General features: G+C 26.5%; 2 protein-coding genes across 11 annotated transcripts in view; both read left to right on the forward strand.

The window, feature by feature from the left end:
• The first annotated feature begins 842 nt into the window (after positions 1-842).
• Positions 843-1,863, forward strand: LOC122858181 (transcription elongation factor SPT6 homolog). Its single transcript, XM_044160917.1, has 4 exons — positions 843-930; positions 1,076-1,121; positions 1,213-1,617; positions 1,779-1,863. The coding sequence occupies exons 1-4, from the start codon at positions 925-927 to the stop codon at positions 1,787-1,789; spliced, it is 468 nt and encodes a 155-aa protein (XP_044016852.1). The 5' UTR covers positions 843-924; the 3' UTR covers positions 1,790-1,863.
• An 8,016-nt stretch (positions 1,864-9,879) lies between these two features.
• The window catches only part of LOC122858192 (Down syndrome cell adhesion molecule-like protein Dscam2), a 53,791-nt gene continuing 50,814 nt past the window's right edge, over positions 9,880-12,856 (forward strand). For 6 of the 10 annotated variants that reach the window (XR_006374288.1, XM_044160945.1, XM_044160951.1 and 3 more), the window contains exon 1: positions 9,906-10,331. Coding sequence is in view for 9 of the 10 variants with exons in the window: in XM_044160945.1 (XP_044016880.1) it covers positions 10,304-10,331 (28 nt within the window). In the remaining variant the exon portion in view is untranslated. Of the gene's footprint in view, positions 10,332-12,856 lie in introns of all 10 variants that reach the window. The other 4 variants (XM_044160929.1, XM_044160969.1, XM_044160990.1 and 1 more) reach the window with 2 other exon arrangements.

The following is a 12,856-nucleotide window of genomic DNA, read 5'->3' on the forward strand; positions in this document are numbered from 1 at the left end:
CATATTTCAATGCAAGACTGTCCTTCTTTTTTTGTATAATAATAAGAAAATAACAAAAGGACGAAAATGTTAATTTTGACCAAGTATAATTTTTTTTTTTTTTTTTTACATGTGAGGACATATGTGAGTAGACTTGACTCATTTTTCCTTTCATCAGTACAATGTCTAAATGATTATAATAAAAATAAATTTATTCAGACAATTACAACTAATTAATGTCGCATAAAATGACATTAATTAACTGAGTGACAAGTTAATTTAACATGATTGAAATATTGATGATGGACATGAGAATTAAAATATAAAAAATGAATAACAATACCAAAAAATATATAGATATAAATATACGTTTGTATAAATATTTAATGGTAGAAACTGATGAAGGCACGACACTCTTGTGGTAAAATTGGTGAAAGGCTGGACAATGGCCTGCGGCCTTCCCGTTTTTTTTTCGTGATACTGCCAATTTCAGTCTATTTACACTATATAGATAACCAGTTGGATAATAAATCGATTATAACATCGATCAAATAAAGAAAACAAATTATATATATGTTTTAAAGAAAAATAAATTTCATAATATTTTATCTTAAAATAAATTAAAATTATAATACAACTTGTGTGTTGAGATTGTTTGAGATTATTATATGATAAAGTTTGTTGGAAAATTTGTGAGGATTTTGAAGACAATAGCGTGAAATTACTAATCTCAAAAGATGCAGTGTGTGTGTGGGAGAAAAACAGGGAGGCCAGAAATAAATAAAAAGTTTGATAAAACTAGACAAGGTGCAATAGTTGGAAAAATAATAAAAAAAAATAAAATAAAAAAAAAGGCGGGGATTAATACGATGAAGAAAGGCTTCAGGTGTAGTATATAAAGAGACTGTGGTCAGACGTTGAAGCATCATAATTCAGTTTGAAAACATGAAGGTGAGTACCACTCTCGTATTGCACATTATCTCAATTAATGTTTTGTAATAATTTTTTAAACAATTTGTTCAAGTGTTGTGAAAAAAAAAAAAATAAAAAAAATCACGATGTGTTTTTTAAAATATATTTTTAATAATAATTTCAGGCATTCGGGCTTGTCATTTTATTCACCATCGCTGCTTCAGCATACGGTAAATAATAATAATAATAATAATAATGAATATTTTTAATTAAAATGATGAAACAAAATTAAAAATAAATAAAATAAAAATATTTAAATAGCGTCAGTATGGCCATCATCAAGCAGTGGATGGCCATCATCATCAAGCAGTGGATGGCCATCAAGTAGTGTTGGATCAGGCTGGAATTATGGAGGTGGTGGTGGATGGAAAAATGGTGGCAATAAAATTATAAAAATAGTAACAGTCAGTGATGACAGTGCTTGGCCAAGTTCTGGTTGGCAAAGTTCTGGTGCTTCAGCATGGCCAAGCACAAGCTCAGGTTGGTCAGCACCACAAAGTAGTGGTTGGAAATCAAGCAGTTCTGTATGGCCAAGCTACTCAAGTTCTAATGCTTGGAAGCCCAGCAGCAGTCTTGGTTGGAAAGCTCCAAGTGTAGGATGGAAACCAAGTGGATGGTCAAGTGGTTGGAAACCAAGTAGCTCTGGATGGTCAAGTGGTGTCAGTGGTATGTGTCAATATAATTATATAATTTATCAATACAATAAATAAAAATAATTATAAAATTAATAATTCATTTGATAAAATCAAATTGTAAATCAAATTCTTGTCAATTGATAAATGTAAATTTAATTCATTCTATTAATGTCATTAATTTATCTGTTGCAGCTGGTTGGTAGGAGTTTTGTGGAGTTAGCATTTTACCCACAAAATAATCGAGATTTAATTATATTATCAACGTCGATTAACCACACACAAATGTGATATACAATATCACTAATGTCGTTAAGCAAACAAAAAAAAAAAAAAAAATCGACAGTTAAAATAAAAAATTAACTATCTACCATGAGTATTTCAAATTTATATTTTTTTATACTATTATCTGTGTTCTTTGAAAATTAAAAATAAACCCAAAAAAAATATATACATATAAACATTTAAAAAAATAAATAAAGATACACATGCAAGCCAAGATATTGTCAAAATGTCAATATTATTTCTACGTACACTTCCTTTCAATTTTTTTTAGCTAGTTTTATTTTTCGTTGTATTTTTTTCTTGGCAATACATTGTTTCATTGTTTGTTTGATTTTTAAAAGTATCCTTTTTTATCTCTGTAAAGTGATGTTAAAGTTGGAGCATTGAAAAAAAAAATTTCTAGTAACCGGATGTAGCTAAAACTCCGGCAATTCGAAACTTTGGTTGGCATTAAAGGATAGACGAGAATGACTTCCGACAAGTGTACCAATTCAACCCTTACTCACACACAAAAATTACACTTTATTCAATAAAGATAAATAGTAAAAAAATGAGCAGTATATGGACCGTGGTTTTGTTGTGTTATTATTGAAAACATGATAACGGAAATGATTGTACAATAGCATCGATATTACGAGAATCGATTTTGGAATATGAAATTAACGGATGACGTTAATCGATGTTGTGGGGAGTGATAAATGACGTGCGTGAATTTTCCCTTTCCAATTTTTCTCTACTACTATATATTTCTCATTGTGCTCACACATTGACACCTCAATCATAACACAGTCAAATACATGACAAAAAAAACAAGCCAAAAAAAAAAATCATAAAACAATTGCATTTTAAAAATTATAAATTCACAGTTTCTAATTAATCGTGAGATAAATTTTTCATTTTTTTCGAAATTAATTTATCGCTCTTAATATTTATTGTTCCTTTTGTTTATTTACAAATAGATATGTAAAATTTATTCAATTTTATTAATTCATACACAACTGAAAAATTAAAATTTCGTTGAATAATTTCAATACGAAAAAAAATTTAGTAATGAATACATAGCTTTTTTATTTTTTTATTTAAAGCAATCGAGACCTTGTGTATTGATTGAATCTCGTTTTACCTAGATTCATTTTTTTATTTTTCGTCAATCGTTTCATTTATTCAGTTTATTTTTTTTTTTTCTCTCTATTTTTACAATTTTTTTTTAAAAAAATCAGTTTTTCATAAAATCTGGTGTAGAAAACGTTGAGAAAGACAGAAATGAAAAAATAAAAAATAGTAATAAAAAATCGAATGAAAACTCTGTCGAGAGCTCAGTGCTAATTGGACCCTTGGATATATACGCGAGTTGAGGAATATAAAAGGTACCGCACAACTTCAACATCATGATAAAAAAAATTATAAAAAAAAAAAAAACGATATTCACGTTGATACGACGAATTTGATATCCACTATTTTCCATATCAGACTCTATATAAATTCAAGAAGAATAAATATAATGATGATGAATATTTCAATTAACAATTTTATCAATAAAAAAAAACGATGGAAGCGTTATCGTTATTATAATTATTATTACTGTTATTGTTTTTTGTTTTTTTTATTTTTCATATTTTGCTTATAAAATTTCGCTGAATAAAATTTCAAAGATTTTTATATGAAAATTGATAAAGAAGAAAATTTATAATATATATCTATATGTGTATATTATTACACTTATTTGTCTTCAATTTAAACACCACTACCTTCAACCCCAATCGGCTTTTATCATCGCCCTAACATTTACACTATTGGCAAGTACGAAGCCATTGCTGTTGAACGCTTGATTACAAATCGCCCCCAATTAGAAACACACTGTGCCTTCTCTTTCTCTACCCATTCATCACCTTTTCCATCACCCCCCATAAGCACTAAACTTTTTATTATTTATATATATATTAAACTTTTAACGTATTAATTTTTTTTTTCTTTTCAAGACAGTTGTATTTTTTGGTATAGCTTAATTACGAAAAGCATAATTACTTGAAATTTTTGCTTGGAAATATTTTTTTTAACGATGATGACTTGGGCCAAAATGTATAGCTTTATCATACAGACGTATACGATGAAAATTTTGTCCATTGTAATTTTGTGCATGCAGAGAATAAAAATAAAAAAACAAAATATAAATAAATAAATTGACACAGAGTATGTATTTCAGAGTAAAAAAATAAAATTTTCATCTTCAGTGCGCAAAATGTATAACGTTGATAATAATTTATTATTCGGCACGTGTTATGAGCAACACACAACTGCACTGACAAAAGCAACAGCAGCAGCAGTGCGAGCAAAAAAATAAAAAATAAAAAAAAAGTCATTTATATAAAAGAAAATGTGAATAAAATAAAACAAATAAAAAAAAAGGTGACATAATGAAATAGTAAAAAATGTGATAAAATAAACATAAAAAAAAAATTATTTTACAGAGGTAAAAAGCAAAAATCTATACAGTTATATTCACATGCACACGTTTATATTTTTCTTGCTGTGTATTGAGGAAAAAATTTTAACAGTCAGCAGTTTAGTTTCCACTCAATTTTAACTTTATATATTTTTGACTATTATTATTTTTATATATAAAAAAAATAAATTTAGTGAGAACAATGCTCTGAAAATTTGCATTAAATAATATTTTTATGCTATTCAAAAAAAATATTAAAAAGTCAGCAAAATTAATTGTTTACCATGCATTTAATGAATCAAAATTATTACAAATACTTTATTTTTTTTTTCCAGGGAAAATATATATCTATACAATTTTTTTTTATTTCTCTTTTAATTTATGCGGTTTTTATTTTTCTCGTTTATATTTTTAGTATAAAGATATATATGTATATCTGAAAAATATAAAAAATTTATGTGTATATTCACATGATGGTTTTGGTGTGGTGATAACATCAATCCACACAGTAGGATCTCAATGGAGATGGAAAACCAAGAGTCGAGTCAGAAATGAGTTTCATGAATCGTCGCTTTGATTCGAAAGAAAAAAGAAAAAAAAATTATAAAAATCTTTATTTGTACATTGCACTGTGCTTATATACATCGCTCATCATCGTTTTTTTTTTTTTTTTTTATTTTCACCCTATCTACTTTTTTATTTTTAATATATTTTTTTTTCAACAAATATCATTGCTTGTATATGCCAAAAAGCCTGCGTACATATTTTGCCATATCAAAAACTCACAATCTTTGTTATTCTTTTGCATTTCCCTTTCCCTTTCTTATCTTTTATATTCTCGTATCTTATTCGTTCCGATTGCTTCTTCTACTTTGTAGAGAGCTTTAGGGAAGACTAAAATTGCTGATTACAATGTCAGGATGTCTGGATGGTTCTTCTCATTTTAAAATGAGACTTCGTACATAATTGTAAAGTCAGTTTTATCCTCTACAAAAATCCCTTCAAGGTATTTTCAATTACGAATTGTTATAAATATATACAAAAAGTTTAAAAAACAAAAAAAAAAAAAAACAATGCATATTTTAATATTGCTTTATGTATAATAAAGCAAATTAATATAAAAAAATTCAAAGTCTGTTTTCTTTTTTTATTTAACCTTTATGTATTTGCATCTTTGTAACTTTTTTTTTGATTTTTAAAAACAATATTATCAAAGTATATTTAATATATATTTTTAAAATATTTATCGTGTAATTTTTTTAATATCTAAACTTCTCCTTCTATTCACTATCCAAGTACATAATATATATTCACAAATTTACAGAAAAAAAGCTCAATTTTAAAATTAACTATGCACTTGCATTTGTGAATTTCTTTGTGAGAATTTTTGTATGTATCTTTTTTTTTTTTTACGTCACCACGAGTTGATGGAGAAAAGCATGAAGAAAATTTTTTTTTAAATAAAAATGAGGAGAGAATGATTAAGGAGAGAGACATCAGAAAATCTATTCGAAAGAAAAAGGAAGTTATTTTGATGAAAAAAGAGGTTGACAGTGGTTTTAAAAAAAAAAAAAAACAAAAAGGGACAAATATATAAAAATATATATATATGAAAGACCGGAACGTGTCAAAGTGGCAACCGAGTGGCATTCACAAAGTTCTCCAACTTCGACTTGAAAAGCTCGAGTTTCACATTCTCCCATAAATTTTCATCCCTTTTTTTTTTTTTTTTACCTCTACACATAAACCATCTTTTCCAAGCTCTTTTTCTAAAACGAAGACTAACGTGGCAACTCTGAGAGAATATTTGCAAGATATACATTTATTTTTTCAGATATTTTTTTTGTCTACTTCTTTACTTGATAATTTTTTTTACTATGTCAATTGCCTCTCCACCATTTAAGCGACTCCTCACTTTGAAGTTTCTAATTTCAATTCAATTACCAATTACATAATATATATCAATTTTTACCAAGTACTTGAGCAAATACTTTTTATAAAAAAAGCTTAAAAAAATTACATTTAATTTTATTTTTTTCGTTTTAATTAAATGGTTTTTTTTTTTAATATTTAAACCCATAGAATTGTCATGATTTTTCTTTTTCAATTTCAGATATTTTACTGTGTTTTAATTGGTTTTTTATTTTTCTATTTATTCAGCTACTTTCTTGAATATTACTTTTAAAAAATTTGAATTTAATTATGACTTTCCACGTAATTGAAAAATAATAATAATAATAAAAAAATAATTTCTTTATTGACACTTGTTATTTATTATTTTTGATATATAGTTATTTAAATTAATACCGAATTTTCTTATTTTAATTATTTTGTCATTCTTTATTTGTTTAAATTCTATTTATATTTTCTATACCCTTCAAAGTCCGAGGTAATTAAACTACTTCAATTAACTTACGCAATGAGCGTAAATCCTATCTGCTATTTGCATTTTTCCTGAGTAGTAAATCTCTTATATTTATTTAATTTTACTCGATATTTGAATGAATAAAAAAAACAAAAATATATTTTATATCCAATAGACTAGTTTATATATTTAATCTTGATCAATTAAAATTTTTTTCAATAAATTTTAATGAAACTGTTATTACAACCATATAGTAAACAGTATAGATACACTCAGATTACATATATGAATTAAATATAATCACCCACGTAAAATACCAAATGCATTTTGAAAATCTAAATTCGAAATCTAAATACATGCTCTAAACATGTATATTATTATCATGTATCTATTATAGTAAAATTAGATATCAATTGATGATTTTTTTTTTTTGTTAAAATTATTATTTTAAGCTAAAAAAAATAGACGAGTAGTTGTGAGTTTGTAATAATATGGAGATTTAGAATTGCTCAATTTTGTTGGATGACTAATTAAACGTTACACGTATCATGATAGATTGGAATTCAAAGACCGAACACAGAGAAGGAGGATATAGTACAGTAGGTAGTATTTAGATGAGTAAGAGCAAAGGGGTGTGCCATCGATTACTCGATCAATTTGCTTGGGGATTGGCTCGTGTTGTCATCATCATCTAGCAAATACATACCAGAGTGTATCAACTTTTTTTCCCGAATTTTTTTAATCTAATTAAAAAATTAAAATAAAAGAAAGAAAAATAATAATAATTACATGAAAAATTATTATTAGAGTAGATAGTTATTAAAAATTTCAAAATAAAATATTTTAAATAAGTAATGAAGATTAAGGATGTATAGGTTTTTAAGAATATAGGGTTGAAGGCCGTTGAAGAAAATATCTTCGAGTCTTTTACCTCGCACTTGACGAAACAATAGTCGTATAGCGAGTATAGTGATAGAGACGAGAGACTTGCAGTGTAAAGCATTGCACAATTGTTGAGTAAAAAAAAAAATAAAAATAAAATAGAAAAGGGTAAGTTTAGGGGGAGGAATTATAAAAGGGGATGGGAAATTTATAGGGGAACGTCAAGAGGATGCTATAATGTTGGAAAAAGACCCGGGGATTCCGTAGCCTCGGGTCGGATTTTAACGACGTGCTCGGACACAGTGGCTGCATTTTGCCCTCTACTCCCTTCTTCATTCCCTCTTTATTTATCCTCTTCTAAAATTTTTTCTCACTCACTGGCCGCTCTCTTTTATAACTCCCTTGGCTAGCTAACTCATTTTTTTATTTTTTTTTTCTGCTTTTTTATCCTCAGATTAAAAAAAAAAACAATTTTTTTTATCCACTACACCTTTTTTTTTTTTTTTACCCAGATTTTTGTTTTCAATATTTTTTTCATTCAGATTTTTTTATTTGATATTTGTTATTTTATTTTATTTGTTATTTTTTGTAAAAATCTATGTGTAAAATAAAATATATTTTCACTCGTGTGTGTTATACGTGCCTAAAAGATAAAAAAAAAGGATAAAAAAAATATATATAGTTTTCTAGTGGGCAATATGTTTGCTTGGCTTGCACTCGGTGAGACACAACAAACTCGGGGTTATCAATTTTTCAGTTTCGGATTTGTTTCCGGAAAGCAAAAAGAAAATAAAAATGAATAAAATAACGTCGAAAAAAAAAAAAACGACAATAATATACGAAAGAAAATTATGAGATGAAAAATATCACGTTGAAAATGAGTTTGAGAAAATTGGCAGAGTAATTGAGTGCTTTTTCAGAAAAGAAAAATTCGACTCACTGATGAGGGAAACCCTTCGTAAGCGGATACACTACTTACTCAACTTGGCAATTTGTTGTTATAGTTGTTGTGAAATATATTATACACGTATAATATCATTTATTTTTCCTCCCTTTTGGTTTATATATATAAAACTGACTATGTGCTTATTTATTTATTTTTTTTTTCTTTTTCATATATATATATTTATTTTTATATACCCCGGGGAATGAAAAACAAATAAAATAAAAATCAAGTCACCTGGAAATTTACAAACTCGCAAGTATGTGTTGTAAAAGTTTTAACACAGTTTAATATATGAAGTTGATTTTATTTTTTTTTATCATTTTTTAACCCATTTTCTTTCCCTTCTTTTTTTCAATTTTTTTTTCTTCTCACTCCTGTTATATTATAAAAATTAATAGGAGCTTATATATTCCCCGAGGCGTTTATGAAGAAAACATGATAAGAGAATTTTCGCACGTCGTTTTTAGATATCGATAAGGCTGTAAAGTGTGTGTATCACAAAATTACATGTATATACAAGTGTCAGGATCAGACTGGATTTCGTTTTTTTTTTATTTTTTTTTCGGGGGATATAGGAAGAGTAGATTCAATCGTGTTACATAACAGATAAGAGCACACATAGATATAGAAAAAATATAGGATATTTCATGATACACCTTGCTAGAAAATTTTTCAATCCAACATTGAAATCTTTATTCAATCCTCTCGCGAAATAAATCCCATTCAATCGGCAAACACTTTCTTTTTTTAATTTTTTTTTATTTTCCATCTCATTCTTTTTGTCTTTTTTTTTTTGTTTCTTTTTGTAACCTTTCACCAAACATATATTGGAAAGAAACTGATGTGGAAATTGATCGGTCAAAGGATCCCATAAAACTATCAAGAAAATACATGAAACTATTTTCATGAATATTATATTTTTTATTTTATCTCGATTTAAAATTATACAACGCTTGCCTGAATTTTCTTGATAATATAATATTTAAATAAAAGTTATTTTCTAAAAAATTTAATATACATTTTTTTGTATTTCTTTCAGTTTATGCTTGTCAAAGTAAAAAATAAAAAATATATCATGATTTGTGTTGTTTTATTTTTTTTGCTGTATATTTCTTAAAGAAGAAATAATGATTTTGTAAACTCACTCAAGAATCTCAGTTAGTGCTCGCTTATTTTTTACCCCTCTTAAAATTTCAACCCCTTGAATATTCTTTGCCTCACTTTTTCATTTTCTTATATTACCTGTCCTATACTCTCTTTGGTTATATTTCTCCCACCTTGATGGCGGGCTTAAGTTGTATGGGGTGCGCGTGTCTACAAATTTATCCAGCATGGTGGTGGCATAGTACTCTAGCGACTGCGCGGCCGATCCCGAGGTTTAGCAAATTCTAGCAGTCGTGGCCGGTGGGCGCCGGGAAACAATTCTAACCACACCGGCAATAATCTCGCGCCAAAAAAACATATTCACATACGCGACGAGATTAAATGAATTTTTTTTCAATATACAAATTTTTGACAAAAAATAAATAAATAAATACTAAATTATTTATAAATAAAATTTAAATTTAGTTGTAATTTTATTTTAAAAGTTTTTATCGCAAATTTTAATTGAATTTAAAATTTTTATACTTGTGAAATTATTATTCAAATTTTTATGTAATTATAACACGCGTGTTTCAAGACTGATAATAAATACCTGGTGATATTTTATATTATTATTTTATTTATTATTTTAATTTAAAAAGTGACAGTTTTTTTTATTTTTTGTAAAGCAAAAGATAATATAACCGGCATCGAGGATGCTTGCCAGCTGTCTTCTTATTATTGGTAAGTTAAAAAAGTTATAGAATAATTAAAAAACAAACTTAAAACTTTTTTTTTTCATAAAAATAAATATTTTATTCGTTATATTCATTTAAATTCAGGAATTCTTTTTTTCGATTAAATAAAAATATCCGTGTATAAATATATATTTTTAAATATATCGTAAATTTATAACCTAAGGGTATTTTTTAGTTACAAATATGACGTTTAAATATACATTGTATATATTCACCTGTCTGTCACGAGAGTTCCACTTTAAGCTTTTCACGTTTCACAGGCGTTTTTTTAACTCTCGAGCTCGGATGCACGGATAACGAACGCGCGGTATGAAAAAAAATATAAAAAAGAAGTTTTAAAAAAATCCGGAACGAAAGTATATCGTAGAGAAAAAAAAAAAAAATAGGTAAAGCGGAGAAAAGAGTACACCGTTGAAATAATACATAGTTATATATGACTATGGATTCAAAGGGGGGATTTTATGAAAAATAAAATAGAAAAAAATATTAAAATGAAAGAATATGAGAGGCAAAATAAAAGAATTGAAAAAAAAAAAATGAAACGTAGAGATTTTGAAAGTATTATTTCCGAGTTGTATGATAATCATGAGATTTATAGTAAAAAAAAACTTTTATCTTATAACAATTTTATATTTTGAAATTGATCTAAGAATCAGTATAAATATGAAAAATAAAAAAAAAATGATAATTCTCATGAGAGAATTATCCTTCAGTCATACCAACGAAGCAATAGTAATTTACATTATCATTCTATATATCAACGATTCATGGAATATTCTGTGCATTTTCGATTACTCGTGAGTACGGTTATGGCCTGGACCCATATATATATCTATACACTGTTGCAAATACAAACCCATCATCTACCACCCCCCTTACAACCCTCTATAACTCACCAGGATATTGAAATTTATCGATTATCGTATACGCCAGATGATGACATCATTTGAATAATCAAGTATAGATCATATTTTCAATAGAATTCATTTGACAAAATTATTACTGTAATTATTTTATTATTATTATTATTATCATTATTATTATTATTCATAATTATCTCTTTTTCAATATATTTTTAATCAACTATTTATATATAATAATTTTTGAAATATATGTATTTTAATTATCGATTGAAAAATTTAAGTAGTCATACTCAAGCAGTAGTCAGACATACGTTTTAAAGGGCTTTTCAATTGCTGTGTATACTTTTCAATAAAAGATGACTCTTTAACAACTATATTTTTTTACAATTTCATTAGCTACACTACTAATTTACTAATAGGATTTTAGATCGACAAAGAAACGTATTGTAGAAATTTTCAGATTACTTTATTTTTTTCGTTGTCTTTAAAAATTTATCAATGCTGAAGGGTGTTTTTTATTTTTCAATGCGAGGTGATAATGTGGAATTTAATTTATTCTATTTATTTAATTTATTTAAAATAAAAGTATAATTTAAAATGCTATGAGTGTCAACAGTGACATTTCAAGCACAAATTTCGTGCGCATGTGTATGCATTTGTGATAATATTTCTACAATGTCCGCCTCTTTTCTGTTTCACTAAAATTCAGATAAAAACTTTTCTACAGTGTAGACAAAATATTAAATATAAAAGTAAAAAATTTATATAAATGAAAGCTTTTTTTAATCTTATATTCCTACTTTAATTCGGATTATCATTATATTTGAAAAAAAAAAAATTAAATCTAGATCAAAAAATATTTTATACTGTTGTGTATTAATATTATTATTTTAAGATAGATGAAAATTTTATAAAACTACAAAAAATGAATAAACAAAGGTTTTATGGAAAATCTTCACGAGTTTCACTAATTGCAGATAGAAACCATAATGATGCTGAAGCCTCTTTAATCTCAGTGGTAAGGTTAACGACATCCCAAGGCGACCCAAAGAAAAAAAATACACCCGAGGATATTACTCCTTGCATAAAAGAAAGAAAAAAAAAAAAACAAAAGAAAAAATACATAAGAAAAAATAATAATCACGAAAAAAGAAAAATTTCAAAAGACATGAAGAAAAAAAAAAAACCAGACAAGAAATATTTTTGAATACATATTTAAAAATAAAAAATAAATAATATAATTATCTTTAAATTATTAATCTATCATCATAATGTTGATAAAATATATATTTATTATTAAAATGGGGCATTTTTTTTTTTCTGACATAGTTTAAATATACACAGGCTTATATTTTAATGAAATCAATACACTTTCGGTAACTTGAGTGAAAATCATGGCCTCGAGTTAATTAGCTGCTTGCCAAGATTAATATTAAACGCTGCAGGATATAAATTAAAAATATAAAAACAAGAAGGGTAGTGCGGTTAAAAAAGATGAAAAAAAAATTGAGAAGCAACACAGAGAAAGGGGGGTAGAGCGGAGATGTAAGGTTGACGATTTATAATTTTAATAGCCAACTCACTGGTCCTCTTTTGCCTCAAGTCTATTGACTTTAAAAACTCTCTACTTCTATTCTCTTAAAAATGT

The sequence above is a fragment of the Aphidius gifuensis genome, linkage group LG1 (genome assembly GCF_014905175.1).
Source record: "Aphidius gifuensis isolate YNYX2018 linkage group LG1, ASM1490517v1, whole genome shotgun sequence".
Taxonomy (NCBI): domain Eukaryota; kingdom Metazoa; phylum Arthropoda; class Insecta; order Hymenoptera; family Braconidae; genus Aphidius; species Aphidius gifuensis.